At 38.5% G+C, this 18,817-nt stretch overlaps 1 protein-coding gene across 1 annotated transcript in view; it reads left to right on the forward strand.

Moving 5' to 3' along the window:
* Positions 1 to 18,817, forward strand: part of LOC136866856 (sperm-specific sodium:proton exchanger) — a 268,108-nt gene that overhangs the window by 95,897 nt on the left and 153,394 nt on the right. The window contains exons 5-7 of the mRNA XM_067143951.2: positions 9,761 to 9,998; positions 14,451 to 14,616; positions 14,749 to 14,906. Of these exons, the coding sequence (XP_067000052.2) occupies positions 9,761 to 9,998; positions 14,451 to 14,616; positions 14,749 to 14,906 (562 nt within the window). The remainder of the gene's footprint in view (positions 1 to 9,760; positions 9,999 to 14,450; positions 14,617 to 14,748; positions 14,907 to 18,817) is intronic.

The raw sequence follows: 18,817 nt of genomic DNA on the forward strand, positions 1-18,817 counted from the left end.
TCTTTAGCCATTTTTCTCGCCGGTTCATCACCAAGTTTTCCAGTCCTGCTTTATTCATTCTTAAGGTATCCGTAACAGTTGTTTTTTTAAGAGGTAGGGGAGTTAACCCTACGCTCAACCCCCAACCTGGAGGACCAGGGTATCACTCTTAGTCTGGATCATCACCTTAGACCGGCATGGGTGGCCTTACCAGGAGCAGATGCTCCCGCCGGCATAGCTCTAAGGATCATTTGACCATGCAAGCCTCCATCAAGCCTTCGTCAAGGTGGTGATACCTTCGGGAGGGAATTGATTTCATAGGTTGCAGTAATTATGAATATCTCCTATGGATCAAATGAATACGTCACATACAGTGTTCTCAGCTGTAGCAAAGTTGCACTGAAATGGGCGCTGTGTGTGCCAGAAAACGAACAGAAAGCTCACCGTGTGAAGGTATGTCAACAGCGGAAAGGGAGGCTTCATCAAGAACCAGATATTTTGGCCAAAGTCATCACATACGATGAAACCTGGTTCCATCATTACAACCCAGAGACAAAACAGGGAAGTGCCCAGTGGAAACATCCTTCAAGTCCAAGACCCAAGATGTCCAAGTGCAGGAAAGGCCTAGCACCTTTTTTTTTTTTTTTTTTATCAGTAAGGCATCATGTATGCTCACATGGTGAAGAAGCAATGCAATGTTACTTCTGATAATTATTTTGAAGTATCAAAAGGAAAATTGCTGCTAAACAACCAACCCTTGCACCAGCGAGATGGATCTTTCATCAGGACAGGGCGTCCGCTCATTGCATCATCAAGAATCAAGAAACGATCATGGCATTGGGCATGGAAGTGAAACCATACCCACCTTATTCACTGAACCTAGCACTGTATGATTTCCACCTATTTCCTACAGTGAAAAAGGAGCTTCAGGGTCATCATGTGTATAGTGATAGGAGTTACAATACAGTTTCAGGTAAACTCAGCAGACTAACCAAGAAGAGCTTTCAGGAGTGTTTTGAACAGTTGGCTGAATGCTGGAACCAATGCATTGTGTCCAAGGGAGATTATAGGTCTATAAGTGAACGTGAATAAAGGCAGCCAGTATTTACCAGTAATAAAATAATTCCAGTTATTTTTTGATACCCCCTTGTATTAGTATATATTTCTAGTCCTAGTAGCATATAGAACTTTTTTCATAAGAAAATGATGAAATTTGCTATTCTGGCTCAATATCATAACAGTTATAATTACTGTATAGTTCTCTAATGTGCCTAACCTGGCCATAAATACACATATTATAATACCAACATACAGATGAGAGTACATTAGAGTCAGAAGGATACTTGATATAAAAAGGAAAACCGGGAGTCAAGATGAACAAACAACGGTTTATGTTCGGCGCGGGATTCATAGTGAATCGAAGTTTCCTGGCTAGCATTATGGAATAGAAGGGTGTGAATGAAAGGCTCTTGTACCTAACGATGAAAATAGGAAATAAAATGTACACACTGGTCTATGCACACACACCCACAAATGACAAGAACGAGAAAGACAGTGCAGGGACAGAATACTGGAATACTCTTGATAGAGTAGTGACGGAAGCGGACAAGAGAGGTGTCACGATCTTGCTGGGTGATTTCAACACACAACTAGGAATGGAAAGGAGATTCAAAAGACCTGTAAGAGAGTATCCAGCACATAAAAGAATTAACAAGAATGGAGAATGGTTAGTGGCCTTGTGCAGGAGGCACAAGATAAGAATTATGACCACACATTACAAAGTCAAAGCGAGCAAGAAGACAACATGGATAAGCCCAGGCAACAGGATTGGAGAATAAATAGACCATGTAGCGATCCAAGACAGAAACCACAGGGAGATTATGAACACCAGAGTAAGGAAAAATGCAGTAGAGTGCAGGAAAGGCATGGGTAAAGTGGCAGAACAGCAAAAAAGACGACGGCCTGTTAACATTCAAAACAGCAAAAAGAACAGCTGCCAGGACCATAAGGAATGCACAGAGAAACAGGTGGAATGAGAGGTTGGAAGAAGCTGACAAAAGCTTCAAGAAAAACAAATCGCAAACCTTTCTCAGGGAAATGTAAAACAGGATCAAGTGTTACGAGCAAGAGAACTTTTTATGAAAGGATAAGATGGCAAGTTGAAAATAGGTGACCGATCTCGATAGCTGCAGTCGCTTAAGTGCGGCCAGTATCCAGTAATCGGGAGATAGTGGGTTCGAACCCCACTGTCGGCAGCCCTGAAGATGGTTTTCCATGGTTTCCCATTTTCACACCAGGCAAATGCTGGGGCTGTACCTTAATTAAGGCCACAGCTGCTTCCTTCCCATTCCTAGGCCTTTCCTATCCCATCGTCGCCATAAGACATATCTGTGTCGGTGTGACGTAAAGCAAATATATAAAAAAAAAAAATCGAGAAAGACATGTTTGAGTAAATGGTGAGGTACTTCAAGGACTTACTAAACAATGAAGCGGCTATAGGAGGAATGACACTAAAGTACACCAAAGACATCAACCAAGATCATGCACCCACTAGAACGGAAGTGTTGAAGGCTATTAAGGATCTCAAGAACAATAAGGTGGCAGGTAGTGATGGCATCTGAGCAGAGGAGATAAAATAGGGTGGTCAAGCAATGGAAGACAGCATGTTCAACATTATAACAAACATCTGGATGATAAAGAAGATACCCAATGAATGGAAGGAAGCCATAATCATACCAATCCTCAAGAAAGGAGATAAAAAGATACTGGATAACTACAGAGGCATCCCACTACTGAACGTTGGATACAAGATACTTTCAACATTATTACTGAATTTAGTGGAAGAACAGCTGGATACAAGATACTTTCAAGATTATTACTGAATAGAGTGGAAGAACAGCTTGAATCGAGCATAGGAGAATATCAAAGTGGTTTCAGGAAAGGGAGAAGCTGCACAGTGCAGATTTTTGGGCTCTAGAGGATAATAGAACACAGACATAGGAAAAGAAAAAAACACCATAGTGACATTTGTAGATTTCTCCAAAGCCTACAACTCAGTAGACAGGAATACAATACTGGACATGCCAGAGGACTGGATACAACACTTGGATTAGTAGGGACACTCTAGAATTCACAACTGCCTGATTTAGATTCTGGAATACACTGTCTGATAGTATTGAAATTGAAACAGGAGTCCGACAAGGTGATGGATTTTCACCAGTACTGTTCCACTTGGTTCTGGATGAAGTGATGAAACACTGGAGACAGTGAACAAAACAATGGGTATCGAAGGTGTACAGATTGGATACAAGATCAAACACAATTCCTCAGTAGACTGCTTGCCCTTCGCAGATGATATGGCATTGCTACACAAGAAGCAAGAAGATGCAAAGATGGCACTAGCAAACCTAGCCGAGACTGCGATGAAAGTCGGCCTGACGATAGCGTACAAGAAGACTAAAATACTGAATGCAAAGGACAACTGGGAGGTTAGAGATCAAGTGGTAGAGAGAGTCAACAGTTTCTGGTACCTAGATGAGAATATAACAGGCAAACTACAGAATAATAGGAGTGCGGGAGATGAAGCACAACTCCTACAGAAACTAAGATTCATGGCCAAGCTGACTTATGGGAAGAAGAACCTATCGAGGAACGCCAAACTTCGACACTATACGATGATCATCCGGAATGCTGCATTGTACGCTACTGAGACAATGACATTGGGCAAAAAGGCTTGTATTTGATTGGAAAAGGAGGAGAGAAAGATCCTGAGAGACATATATGGGGAACAAAAAAAGCAGAGTGAAATATGGCTTCATAGATCAAGGCAGGAGATATATTTGAATGTAGAACCCATTTCAAGTGTATTATAGGTTTTCGTAGGACATTTGATGAGGATGGATGACAACAGGTTAACAAAGAAGATATGGAATGCGACATGCTTAATGGGAAATAACTGGATCAAGGAAGTTAGGAAGGATTGGAAGGCTGTTGGCATAAGAGATAAATATCCACTAACGACTGTGCAGGATAGATCTGTTTACAAAAAGCTTGTCGAAAGTCACAAATGGGCCTATGCAAAGATGAAGATTCAAGTCACAGAAATGTAAAAATGAAATGGCGTATGGCTTTTAGTGCTGGGAGTGTCCGAGGACATGTTCGGCTCGCCAGGTGCAAGTCTTTTGATTTGACTCCTGTAGGTGACCTGCACATTGGGATGAGGGTGAAATGATGATGAAGACGACACACACCCAGCCCTTGTGTCAGAGAAATTAACCAATGATGGTTAAAATTCCCGACCCTGCCGGGAATCGAACCCGGGAACCCTGTAACCAAAGGCCAGCACGCTAACTATTTAGCCATAGAGCCGGACCAAGTCACAGAAGCAGAGAGAAATAGGAGGAGTGGAAGAATGAAGAGGTATTGGAAAGAATGAAAACGTGCTGAACAAGTCGCTTGAGATCCTAAGGGTCGAAACAAATAAAATAAATAAACAATATACAGAATACATATTGGAAAAAAGAACTGCAACCTTGAGGTATGGAAGAACATGTAAGTATTTGCACTAAGAATTTTAGGTATACTATTCAAAATATCCACCTTTCTGTCAAGCACAGGACTTCAATCTTCCTGGCCACACCTTAAATGCTTCACACACTATGTACATGGGAAAATAGGCTACAGCAGTCTTCAAAGCTCTTGTTAAGCTGTCAATATTAGGATATCTCTTCTTGCAGACCACTTCCTCAAACACTGAACAGAATTTGTAATCCAAAGGATGGAGATTTTGATTCCCAGATGGTCAATATGAAATGAAGTTAAGAACATATGCTTGCAACCATTTTTAGTGGTCATGGCCTTGTGTGCTTGTTTGAAACTCCAATTCTGACAAATGAACCAAGGTTGAGTTAAGGGATTTACAGTAGAACATAGCACTGTGTTTTGTTACACTTCACCAGATGTTTTGATACCTTTCTTGCAAAAGTGAATGAAATGCTGACTGAAAAATTTCTCATCGGTACAGAGAATTTTCCGATGACCATTTGCGTGTGCTGTTTAAGTAGGCCTTGAGATTTGACTAGCCTTTTTAATTGTGTTGTACACACAAAAATGTATTATTTCACTCCTGATCATAATGAAAAGGACAACCCTGAAGCTCCTTTTCTCTTATACTGTAGGAAATAGGTGGAAATCACATGGCGCTAGGACCAGGGAATAAAGTGGATGTGGCATCACCCCAATGCTCAATTGCATGATTATTTCTTGATTCTTGATGGCGCAGGAAGTGGGCAAACTGTCCTGATGAAAGATCCATCCTCTTTGTGCAAGGGTTGATCTTTTAGAAGCAACTTTTATTTGAGTGGACCCTTCAGTATTTCACGACAATAATCATCATTAACAGCACATTGCTTCTTCACCATGTGATTGTATACAATGCTGTACTGATCATAAAGGATGAGGTGTGGATATAAGTCAGGAACATATGCTTGCAACCATTTTTAGTGGTCATGGCCACATGTGCTTGTTGGAAATTCCAATCTATATATATATAAAGTAGCTTGTCCTGACTGACTGACTGATTCATCATCGCCGAGCCAAAACTACTGGACATAAAGAAATGAAATTTTGGGGATATATTCATATTAAGATGTAGGTGCTCGCTAAGAGAGGATTTTCGGATATTCCGTCGCTAAGGGGGTGAAAAGGGGGGTGAAATTTTAAAATGAGTGTGTTTATATCTCAAAACTTTAAAAGTTTAGAGATGTGAAAATTGGTATTTAGAATCTTCTTTAAAAATAAGGAAACACGTATTTTTTTGTTTTCAGACAATCCCAATAGGAGGGGTGAAAAAGGGTGAAAAAGGGGTTGAATGCCTAATCAGGATACCGGTGCTTATATCTCAGAAATTGAAGATATTACAGACCTGAAAATTGGTACTTTTGATCTCTTTTAAAAATAAAGAAACACGTATTTTTTTGTTTTTGGAAAATCCAATTAATGGGAGGGTGAAAAGGGGGTGAATTTTAAAAATGAGTGAATCTATATCTCCAAACTTTTAAAGTTTGCAGATGTAAAAATTGGTATTTAGAATCTTCATTAAAAATAAAGAAACACGCATTTTTTTGTTTTCGGAAAATCGCAATAGGAATCGTGAAACGGGTGAAATAGGGGTTGAATGCCTTTAATGAGGCTACTTATATCTCAGAACCTGAAGATATTACAGACCAGAAAATTGGTGTTTGGGATCTCTTTTAAAAATAAAGAAACACGTATTTTTTTGTTTTTGGAAAATCCAATTAACGGGGGGGGGGGGGGGTGAAAAGGGGGTGATTTTAAAAAATGAGTTTATCTATATCTCAAAACTTTTAAAGTGTATTGATATAAAAATTGGTATTTAGAATCTCCTTTAAATATAAAGAAACACGTATTCTTTTGTTTTCGGAAAATCCCAATAGGAAGGGTGTAAAAGGGTGAATAATGGGTTGAATGCCTTTAATGAGGCTACTTATATTTCAGAAGCTGAAGATATTACAGACCTGAAAATTGGTATTTGGGATCTACTTTAAAAGTAAAGAAACACGTATTTTTTCGCTTTGGAAAATTCAAATATTGGGGGGTGAAAAGGGGGGTGACTTTTTAAAAATGAGAGTGTCTACATCTTAAAACTTTAAAATTTACAGATGTAAAATTTGGTAGTTAGAATCTCCTCTAACAATAAAGGAACACGTATTCTTTTGTTTCCTGTAAATCCCAATAGGAGGGGTGTAAAAGGGTGAAAAATGGGTTGAATGCCTTTAATGAGGATACTTATATTTCAGAACCTTAAGATAATACAGAACTGAAAATTTGTATATGTGACCTCCTTTAAAAATAAAGAAACACGTATTTTTTAGTTTTTGGAAAATCCAATTAATGGCGGTTAAACAGGAGTGACAAATTGGGGTGAATTTTTTGAAAGGCTATATCTACAGAATATCTTGGAAGCGTAAAATGTTACAGACGTAAAAAGTGGGTGTTTGGTCTCTCCTGTAAATGTAAAGAAACATAGGTGATTTGTTTTTGGAAACTCCTCTTAAGGGGAACTCAAAAGAGGTGAAATTTTAAAATGAGAATTTTTACAGTATATCTAAAAAAACTTAACATGTTACAGAAGTGAAAGTGGTATTTTTTATCTCTATTATACATTACGAATCGTGTATTTTTAGTTTTCGGAAATACCACTTGGGTGGTGGGGGGTGGGTAAAAGTGACTGAAAATGGTGTTGAATTCTTTTAATTAGGCTACTGATATCTCAAGAATGAAGATGTTACAGGTGTGAAATTTGATATTTGCAATCTGCTTTAAAAGTAAAGAAAGACGTATTCTCGGAAAATCCAATGGAGGGGGGGGGGGGGGGTGAAAGAATTGAAAATTTAATTGACCTAATTGTATGAGAATGCATACATCTAATAAAAACTAAAGTTGTTACTGACGTGAAAATTCGTATTTAGATCTCCTTTAAAAACAAAGATAAACGCGTTTCGGTGGGGAAACCATCTTGGAGGGTGGGAGTGTAAAGGAATTGAATTTCTTTCATGGGGACACATAAATCAAAAACTGAAGAAGTTAGAGTCGTGATAATTGGTATTTAGAAGATCTTTTACTATTAAAGAAACAAGTATTTCTTGCGGGAAAATTCACTTGGGGGGGGGGGGGAAGAGTAGTGTGAAATAAAGTGAAAAAAATAAATTATTTTTATGGGGATACTTATATCTCAAACCTGAAGGCAATAGACGTGAACATTGGTGTTTGTAATCTCCTTTAAACATACAGAAACAAGCCTTCTGTTAATTTTTTTTGGGGGTGCGGGGGTGGCGGTAAATAAACTTAACGGCGGTGGGGTGTAGAAGGAGGTGAGACCAATTGATTTTACTGTTCTTAATGTACTTATAAGTATCCTCCGTTGCTCAGGCGGTAGCGCGCCGGCCTCTCACAGCTGGGTTCCGTGGTTCAAATCCCGGTCACTCCATGTGACATTCGTGCTGGAAAAAACGGAGGCGGGACAGGTTTTTCTCCGGATACTCCGGTTTTCCCTGTCATCAGCCATTCCAGCAACACATAATAGTAATAATAATAATAATAATAATGTTCCGGACCGTCGTCAAATGTGCGGACCGCGCTGGAAAAGGCTCCTGGACGGGTAATGACTAAGAATGCAGTCCGGCTGCGGGTTCAGTGCCGCCAAAGCACCCAATATGACACCACGCCGGATCTCCTGAAGGAATTTATACATATTAAAATGATTATAGGAAAAGATGGCAAAGATTTACGGACCCAACTGACCGGGAGGAATACCTGAGACTAGACCGGGAAGTACGAAATCGATTACTGGAAAGGAAGATTGAAAAATGGGAGGAAACGTGCCGTAATCTAATAGAAAACGAGTCAGATCGGGAATTTTGGTGGATTCTCGCAGAAAACGAGTCAGATCGCGAATTTCGGCGGATTATATATCTAAAACAATAAGCATTCAATTATAAATTTCAGTATAATACCGTAGCGAAGCACGGGTATCTTGCTAGTTCTTCCATATGAACAAAAGTTTGATTTAAGGACTTTGCAACAGAACATAACATTGTGGTTTTTTTTTTTTTTTTTTTTTTTTTTTTTTAGCAGAAGTTTGACACCTTTCTTGCAAGAGTGAATGTCTGAAATACTGTCTTAAGAAATTTCCCACTTAACCATCAGTGATGCTGGATGATAAACTATGTGGATTTTTGGATGCTGCTTATGAACTGTGGCTGCCCCTGGGGCAGACATGATCACTTTGATGGTTCATGTACTTTTCAATTGTGAAAAGTGTGCCTGGCCATACACCTTTCAAAAACAAAAATTATGGATAATAGATGTACATCCTACTAGAACATGTCAGTGAATACACCTATCTTGGCCAACTTGTCAACATGAAGGAGGATCTAAGGCCAGAAATATATCACCATATCAAGCTGGGCTGGAAAGTGTACGGAAGGTACTTAGATGTTTTTGAATTAAATATGCCCATAAACTTGAAGAGAATAGTTTTTGATCCATGTATCCTCCCTGTACTAACTTACGGGTGTGAGACCTGAATACTGAGTGAATTTGTCAAACAAAAACTTAGAACAGCTCAAAAAGGCATGGAAAGATCAATGTTCTCTTGAAGAGAGTGGATGACATATGCTCAGTTGTTAAGGTTACTGATATCATTCAAAGGGTGGCAACACTGAAATGGCAGTGGCTGGACATGTGGCTCGTTGAAAGGACTATTGATGGATAAAACTTGACCTTGACTGGAGTCCTAGTGAATATCAGAGGCCAAGAGAAAGACCACCAGAACACTGGGACAAGGACTTACAGGGAACTACTGGAGTTTATTGGCAGTGAATTGCCCAAGAAATTGCCTGGAAAGAACTATTACATAGTTATCTTGTTCACAGACTTTAGGAGGTCACATCATATAATGACTGAATTGCTGCTGCTGCTGATGATGATGATGGTGTCATGGAGAAAAATTACAGAACTTGGTGGATAGTTTGTAATAGTATTGTGGCCAGACTAAGTATGTTGCACAATTATCACTATATAATCATTATCATCATCATACTGCTTCTAGGCAGGACAAATGCTGATGATCATGATGATGACACAGAATGAAAATACTGTAATGAGAACTTTTTCTGATTTATTGTATTATCTATTCTTTGTTAGCATCACATATCATTTTTTAACATCTTATACTGATAATGATCCATTTCATATCTAGGTGTATCGGGATCACTGGCCATCGTTGTCCTGGGAGTAATAGTCAGCTCAGAGAAGACCAGTATAAGCACTGACATAGAAAATTTTCTTCGCAATTTCTGGAATTTGTTGGGATTTATATCTAATACCATGATATTTATGCTGGCAGGAGTTATAATAACGAAACATGTTGCAGGTGTCATCCAACCACGTGATATTGTTTACACACTTACTACTTACCTCATCTGTAATTTCACCAGGTAAGCTTTGTCACAGTATTGCATCAGAAGAATGTTATATGAATACTTTGTGGTGTTATAAAATGACTGTCAATAAATCGTAACAGATGTATGATTTACAAAGGTGCCATTGAAGGTGTTCATTAGCAAAAGAATATTATAACAGATTCTTTTGTGAATACATGAATAACTTTATTCAGATATTCGTTTTTTTTCCTTTCTTCTTCTTTTCTAGCCTATTTCAATCAACTGCTGGTTGTGGGCTTCTTCCATATGCTTCCATCATCATTGGTCTTGAGCCACTTGGAATCAGCATGTTGCAGCCAACAGCTTTATGTCATTGAGCCATCTCTTCTGGGGTCTTCCAATGCCTCTCTTGTGTTCCTGTGGTCTCCAGTGAACAATCCTAGAGGTCTACCTGTTGTAGTCTTGTCAAACTATGTGTCCTACCCATTGCCATTTTAGTCTTGCTACTTTCTCCAGGATGTCTGTTACATTCGTTCCTCTTCTGATGTCCTCTGAACAGATCTTATCCCTAAGGCTGATCCCTAGCATCTGTCGCTCCATGGCTCATTGTGTTCGCTGAAGCTTGTGAGCACTTGCCATAGTCAGAGTCATCATTTCTAGACTGTAAGTAGTAACTGGTAGCACACACGTATTATAAACCTTGGTCTTCAGGTTAGTTGGAACATCCTTGTTGGTCAGGATGAATCTTAGTTTTCGGAATGCTATCCAACTCATACCTATTTTGCGAGGAATTTCTGCATGTTGGTTGTCTTTTCCAAGTTTTATCTTGTGTTCAAAATAGATGTACTCCTTGACAGCTACTATATATTGGTTTCCCATTTTAAGTGGTTGACTGTCTGGGCTTAGTATTTTCATTTTACTAATGTTCATTTCCAAACCAATCTTAGTAAAGGCAGTTTTTAATTCTTGGATCATGTTTTCTAGCTCTTCTAGATTTTTATTTGTGAACACATTGTCATCGGCAAAACGCAGGTGGTTCAAGTATAACCCATTGATTTGTATTCCTTTATTATCCCAATGAAGAGTTTTGAATACATCTTCCAAGGCAAGGGTAAACAGCTTTGGAGAGATTGTGTCACCTTGTCAAATTCCTTTGCCAACTGGGATTTTATTGATGATGAGGTCTTCATCCACTTTGACTACCATTGTTGCTTTATCATAAATGTTTACCAGGAGCTGTATATACCTTGAGTTTATCATGGCATTTTGAAGTGCCTTCATGATTGCCCAAATCTCCACTGAGTAAAAAACTTTTTTTAAATCAATGAAGGACAGATGAATCTTGATGTTGAACTCAGTGTTTTTTTCAAGAAGGTGAATAGTCTGGATGTGTTCAACAGTTGAGAAACCTTTACAAAATCCTGCTTACTCAGCAGGTTGATAAAAATCCAGTTCTCTTGTGAGGCGGTTGGTTAAAATTTTAGTCAGAAGCTTGTAAAGGTGTGATAACAAACTCACAGGACGATAGTTCTCTAAATTTTTCCTTATCACCTTTCTTGAAGAGAAGTATCACTTCAGCATTTTTCCAATTTTCTGGTATTCTTCCAGAGTTAATGCACTCATTGAGGAGTGTTCTCATGGCTTCTAGCAGATCTCTTCTACCTAATTTCAGCATTTCATTTGTTATTTTATCCTCCCTGGGAGATTTTTTATTCCTTAGTTGTTTGAGTTTTGTATTCTGCTGTATACCTGTCTTCCTGTCCTTAATAAGCTATATGGTATTAAGTGAAAGTTGGCTCTTTTTTCTTCAATGGGATCTTCTTTGCTGCATTTTGAATACTAACTGGAATTTTCTCATTGAGTTCATGCACGCCTAAGTATTTCAAATCTTCTATCGGGTTAAGTTTTTCGGTAAGAGCTCGTTATGTTTTTCAAGTTTGAGGCCAAACGTGAAGGTCGCTGGAACTAGCCTATGGTCGCTTGAAGCACGTGAGATTTTCCTCTTCAAAAACACTCACATCAAAATTTTCTCCTGTCAGTATTTCACTTATCATGCTCATCATTTGACCCCCCTGGCATTTTGCAAGCATTATTTTAATTTAATTTCATTTTCTGTCTTGGTACTACAGAAAAGATGTTTAAGTGGTGATGGAAGAAGTAATGAGAATTTGAACTGAGAATGGGCAGTTCAAATGTAGTAGAAACTCAGGATTGTTCCTCAACTTCTGAGCCCTACATATGACATTTGTAGATATGGAAAAGGGTTTTTGGTAATGTTGATAAAGTGAAATTTTAAATGTGATTGGAATCAAGTAGAGAAAAAGATGGATAGTCTAAAATCTGTACAAAATCAAACTACAGTACCACAGTACAATTCAAGAAATTTGAAAGAGGAGCTGTTATCCAAAAAGGAGTGAAGTAGGGTTACAGTTTGTCCTCGTTGGGAAAGGAACTGTAACTCAAGGAAAGGGCAAACTCTTCACTTTACGGTATTCTCTTCCTGTCTTGATCTCGTTCATGAATTCCTGTCTTGGTCTCCATTTTGCAATACATCCTTCCAGTTTTACCTCCAGCAAGTTTGTGAACCATCTTGAAAGTCACTCTAGGTGACAAACCATACCATATCATTCCTTCTTTTCACAATTGTTTTTAACAGATTTCTCCTCTCGCCTACTCAACTTAACACTTCCATGTCTGTCGCTCTCTCTATCTATTGTATCTTCCTTCCTCCAGCACAACATCTCAAAAGCCTCAAGTTTTTCCTTTTCTGTTGTTCTTAAAGTACAAGTTTCAGAGGCATAAGTGGCTAAGTTTTAAACAAAACGTTTGACAAATCGTTTTCCAGTTTTGAGTGACACATTTCTTGATATTAACTGACTTCTCTTCTTGAAAGATGCCTCCTTGGCTTAGGCTATTCTGCATACTATGTCAACTGTACTTCTGCCATCCAATGTTATAGAGCTCCCCAGGTATATGAAAGAAGTAACCTGCATTAGCTGATCTCTTTGTAGCCATACTTGTGCAATCTGTTCTCCATCTTTTGGAAACTTCATGATCTTTGCTTTTTTTTCTGTTTATCTTCATGTTGCAGTTATTCTTTAGTATGTTGCTTATTAGGTGTAGTGTATCCTGTAGCACTTCTTCATTATTTCACATCAAAGCAATGTCATTTGCAAAACAGAATGTTTTGTAGCATTCTCCGTTCACCATTATATTACTCCTGCTGGTTTTTGAGAATTATTTCATAGCATGCTCTATGTACAACTTGAACCATAGTGGAGACAGTCCACATCCCTATTGAACACCTTTATCACTCTTTGCTTGAAGTCCTTCCTGACAGAGGGTTTTCTCGTGTTTGTATAACTGCAAGATTATTCTTCTGTCTTTGTAATCTATCTGTTTCTTGAGAAGTGAATTTGGATAATTTTGACAAGTTTATTGATTTTCATCAGTTAAGTCACAGATTTTTTTTTTTTTTCCGGCCATTATCAAACCAGTCCTGATGATGTTTCCTCTTAACAATACCCACCGATTCTTTGCCAGCTGCTATAATAGCTGATTTTAATAATGACCAGTGCTGCTCGGTTTCATGGGGATATTTATTTGGAAGCTATTCAAGGAGCAGGACACTTTCTGAACCACATTATTATTTATTATTTACATATTTTACGCCCACATTGGAGCACTTAAATCAATACATTTGAGTTAATTTCTTCTTTTTCTTCTCCCAGAACTTTCTCATCCTCTCCGACCTGGAAGCCCTTTGTGTGTCCGATATAGTATATTGTTTCCGTTCAACTGTTTTTAGTTTGAGACTTGTGTTTTTGTTCTTCAAAATCCTCTTCTCTTTTCTGTCTTTGATTTGTTGCCGAGTTATACCCAATTCTTTCAAATCATCCTGAACTTCTTTGAACCAATTATTATTGATTTTATTTTTCAAAAAATAATCAAGTAGTTGTTTCAATATCCTGGTGTCTGGTAATCTTAATATGTGACAGAAAAAGGAAATTCTTCTTTTACGCATTGTAGATATTATTGATTCACATTCACGATAGACAATGTCGTTAGGCAACAATCTCCACTGTCCATCAACTTGGTGTTTTTTCTGAACCACATATTACAAAAAACCATTATTATTGTCTTCATTCAAATAAAATACTTGCTATTTATAGGGGTCAGTTTCATAAAAGAAAATTGAAGTACAGTATAATCCTTCGGTACTTGAAGAGATTGAGAGGATGCATCTTGAGACACCCGTGACTTGTTTGGTTGGTTTCTAAGGAAAGAGTAGGGGATAAGAATGATGGACAGAGGCACAGACATGAATATGACAAACATGTTAGAGTAAATATGGGATCCAATATTTATACAGAGTTGAATAGGTTTACACTCAGTAGGGTGGCATGGAAATCTGCATCAAATTTGTCCTATAGATTGATGATCAATCACACACACAAATGTATTCTAGTTTAGAAACTTAAAAATAAAAATGTGTATTGTTCTCAGGCTTGTGTCATATTTGCTAATGTCACCCATCCTCTCACGAATTGGATATGGTTTAACGTGGAAGAATGCTGCTGTTGCCATTTGGAGTGGTTTACGAGGAGCAGTCTGTCTTTTACTCTCTTGTATAGTTTTTGATACACCTGGTCTTCATCGAATAGGTGCTGAGGTAATGTTCTTTCCAGAATATTCTTATATGTGAAAGATTCATTGGATCCATTTACCATATTCATGAAAATTTACAAATTTAATTAGTCTGAATGAATGAAACAATATAAACAGTTTTAATTTTCTTTTTCAGTTTCTTATTCATGTTGCAGCAGTGGTGATGTTATCTTTGACAACTAATGGTTCTACTATACTTCTGGTGTTAAGGCTACTTGGAATGTCTGAAATATCACTAGCTAAGAAAGCAAATATGACAAATGCTGTCCGATACTTAGCAGATGCACGAGATAGGTGAGTTTTATACAGGGTGTTTGCCAGAAAGTATAACCTGCTGCAGGGAGTTGCAGGAGAGAACTGTCCTCACCAATCTGTATATAATGTTATTTGTTTAGACCCCCACCGTTCATTTGCTATAAATTTTAAGAGACACTAGAATTTGGAATTTTGAACTGCACAAGTTATTTAATGTGTTGGAAGCCAACATTTAGGAGTTGCCCTTTCCAGCCATCCTTGCAGTCTAGAGGTAGTGATTTGATTCCCAGCCACATTTAGGATCTTAGGGCTGGTTAGAGGTCCACTACCCTACGTGTCACCTTGTAATCTACAGGTCTACATTAAGTCAATAGGAAATGGATAAGGAGTACAAGTGTAGGAACTGTGGGTGTGACCAGGCATTAAGGAGCATGAGGGAGAAGTTGGAGAGTTTGAGGGAGATAATTAGGATTCTCTCAGAAGACAGGAAGGAAAGTAGGCCTCCCTAAAATAATGTACAGGATACAGTAGGTGTAAAAGAGGGATGAGAAGGAAAGGGGGGGGAACTGTAGAAGACAGGTGGTCTATTATTCTAAGGGGAAGGAGTTTGCAGGCTAAGGGCTCCATTCAGGATCAGAATTCAGGACAGCTGTCTGTGAGAAATTGGTAAGAGTGACTGCAGGTTGAACAACAGAGGGAAGATGAGGAACAGGGAACTGTTGCTGAAAAGTGTAGAAGTAGGAGGAAGGGAAAAGGTAAGAAAGGGAAATGTAGAGTAGAGGATAGGAAAATACAGGTAGAACAGGGTCATGGGAGGAAGTAGCTTCTGCAGCTATCAGGAAAGATAGGGCTGACCAGAGGGGAGGGGATCAAATTAGGTGGGTAGGGTTGAGGCTCTGGTCATGGGGGATTCCATTGTTAGACATGTGGGGAAAGTGTGTGGAGGAAAGGGAACCAGGGTAGAGTGTTATCCAGAAATTAGGTTGAGGCAGATGTTGAGGAAAGTAGAAGAGAAGGAGGAGGGAAAGGAGAAGGTGGTAGTGTTTCACATTGGTACCAACAATGTAAGGCATGCAGGTATAAGTACCAACGTAGTTGGGGGTGTGTGGGATCTGGTAAATGCAGCACGGGTGAAGTTAAAGGAAGCAGAGACTGTTATAAGTGGAAAACAATGTAGGAGGGATACTGACTGGAAGGTGATTGGGGATTTAACTGAGACTATGAAGTGGGTATGTGGAAAACTGGGAATGATATTTCTAGATCCTGATGGGTGGGTAAGAGATAGAGATCTGTGCTCAGATGGCCTTCATACTGTAAACCTCTGACATGGATTCTGTTCAGGAGTCTTGAAGGCCTTCTATAGTGTTGCACAGAATCAGAGTGTCATCTGCATATCTAATATTATTGATCAAAACACCATTTACTTTCACCCCCAGTTCAACATCATGCAAAGCTTCTTTAAAAATGATGTCAGAATACATATTAAAAAGGAGCTGCGAGCGAATACAACCTTGGCGTACCCCTCTTCTGATTTTCACATCTGATGTTTTGGTTTGGTTGATTTTGACTGTTGCTTGTTGGCCCCAGTAGAGATTCTGTATGATGCGTATGTCTTTTCCATCGAGATGTTTTCGTTGGAGAATCTCTATCAATTTTTCATGTTTCACTCTATCGAAAGCTTTCTCATAGTCAATGAAACATGCAAATACATCTTTGTGTAGTTGGAGGCATTTTTGGAGCAGGACATTGACGCTGAATAAGGCTTCTCGTGTGCCAAAGACATTTCTGAAACCCATTTGGTTGTCATCCAAGTCTATTTCGCACTTTGTTCTAATGCGTGCGTGTATTATACGTAAGAATGCTTTTAGCATATGACTCATCAGACTTATGAGACGGTAGTACTGCATTTCTTTGGATGAGACTTTTTAGGTATTGCGATGAATGTCGATTGCAACCAGTCCTCTGGGATTATTCCAGTATCATAAATTGTATTGAAAAGTTTACCAATTTGGTCAACATTCTCTTCAGTTATTAGTTTTAGAACCTCGGCTGGTATCTGATCTGGACCTACTGCTTTACCATTAGGTGATATTGTGAGGGAATGTAATACTTCTTCTTTTGTTATTTTTGGACCTTTCGCATTGTGTAAGTACACAATTTCACCTCTGTCATCACTGAACAATTCGTTTATGTATTCTGTCCAGGTCTGTATGACTTTTTGTTCATCTAGGATGGGTTTGCTGGTGTCATCAAAGAGTCATTGGTGTCTGTTTTCTGTACAGCCCAGCTATCTCTTTTACTTTCTTGTATAACTTGAAACTATCATGGTCTTTATTTAGTTCTTCTATTTCTTCACAGTTCATTGTCATTCATCTTTCCTCAGCTAATCTGATTTCCTTCTTAATCTCCCTTTGTGTCTGTCGGTAGCTGTCTTCTCTGCCCTTTTCTTGTCTTCTCCGTTCCATTAGATCAAGTATTTCATCAGTCATCCATCTCTTATCCTATACAGTAATTATATTCAAAATACATTTAGGTTTCTCATTTTCTTTTCCCTAATTATTTTGTGGCCCATTTCATTGCTTTGAAATGAAAGAGGCATCCCTCTTATCCTTCCATTTTGTTAGGTATTATTTGCATTACATTACGTATAATGGATTATATCTGTTGATAATGGAGGGGTACATAGAGAGCATCGAGGTAACAGAGTCCAAGGGTTGACGATGAGAAAATGCGAATGCAAAGCCAAGTTATAAATCAGTGTGTGCCTAGAAACCAAACCACTGAGCCCAAGGTCATGTGCAATAGAAAACACCAGCCAAGTCTTTCGTAGTGCACATATTGTATTCGCAAGCTCGACTACCAGATGACATAGGGAAGTAAGGCGAAGCATATAATCAGAATAAATACATCAAGACATCATAAAGACATCAGCAGAATTAGCGCAGGGACTTTTTCTGGACCTTTACCCAGGAGGTATGTCGTGGTAAGTACATAAGGAAAAAAAAGGGGGGGGGGGGAAGTAGGGATAGGAAAACAGCTCAAACAACAAGGTTCAAATCACAAGATGTATTAACAAAACCACCAAAAGGAAACAATTTTTACAATCAAGAAATTCTGATAATTATCAAGATCAAATTACAGTAATTGCTCCATTTTCAAGCGTAAGCTAAAATTCGAAAAGTTACATGAGACTCGTCAAGGGAAAAGTTGATTTGAGATCGTGACTCAAATTTTCAAGAGTGCTATGGCAATACAAAGAAAAATTTAACAGGGATGATCATAAGACCGTGACTAGACCTAGGTATATCCCTATGACTGGAAGTAACATGTACACCTGGGGAAACACATTGCGGAATAATAAGTAGGTTCGAATGGATATAGAATATGTTATCGACAATAGAGAAGGGATCTAACAGCAATGTTTACATGTTAAAAGAGAAAAAGCACCGTAATTACACACCATATGCGAAATAGTTAACAATGCGTAAAGGCCACTATTACAATTAAGAACCACGTAAAATTTGTTAAATGGGAAGGAGGTCAGAGGAACAGAAAAAATACGTAAGGACAGGGAATGCGAAGCAGTGTTGAAAGGAATGGCGAGGGTGAGAGAGGGTAAAAATCAGGCTGCTGTATCTATTTCAGTGATTTTGAAATCACACGCACACAGAATGTACACAAAGTTCTGTATCAATGAGAAAAGTTTGCCCAAGCACAAGTCTTTTGCACAAGATTATGACCAAATCTGAAGGATTTGAAGTTGTTTAAACAAACAGTATGACGTGCCCAGAATGGGGCAAAGTTTGAAAAATATGTGAGTTAAGGCCTGAAGGGCCAAGCAGTAAAGAAAATCAAAAGTATCAGATTATCATAATTACAAGTCTGCTCACCCTGCACTGAGATGAAATGATGTCACGTAGAATGAAAATTATTTAAAATCGCTATGGGCC

This window comes from Anabrus simplex, chromosome 3 (assembly GCF_040414725.1).
Source record: "Anabrus simplex isolate iqAnaSimp1 chromosome 3, ASM4041472v1, whole genome shotgun sequence".
NCBI lineage: Eukaryota > Metazoa > Arthropoda > Insecta > Orthoptera > Tettigoniidae > Anabrus > Anabrus simplex.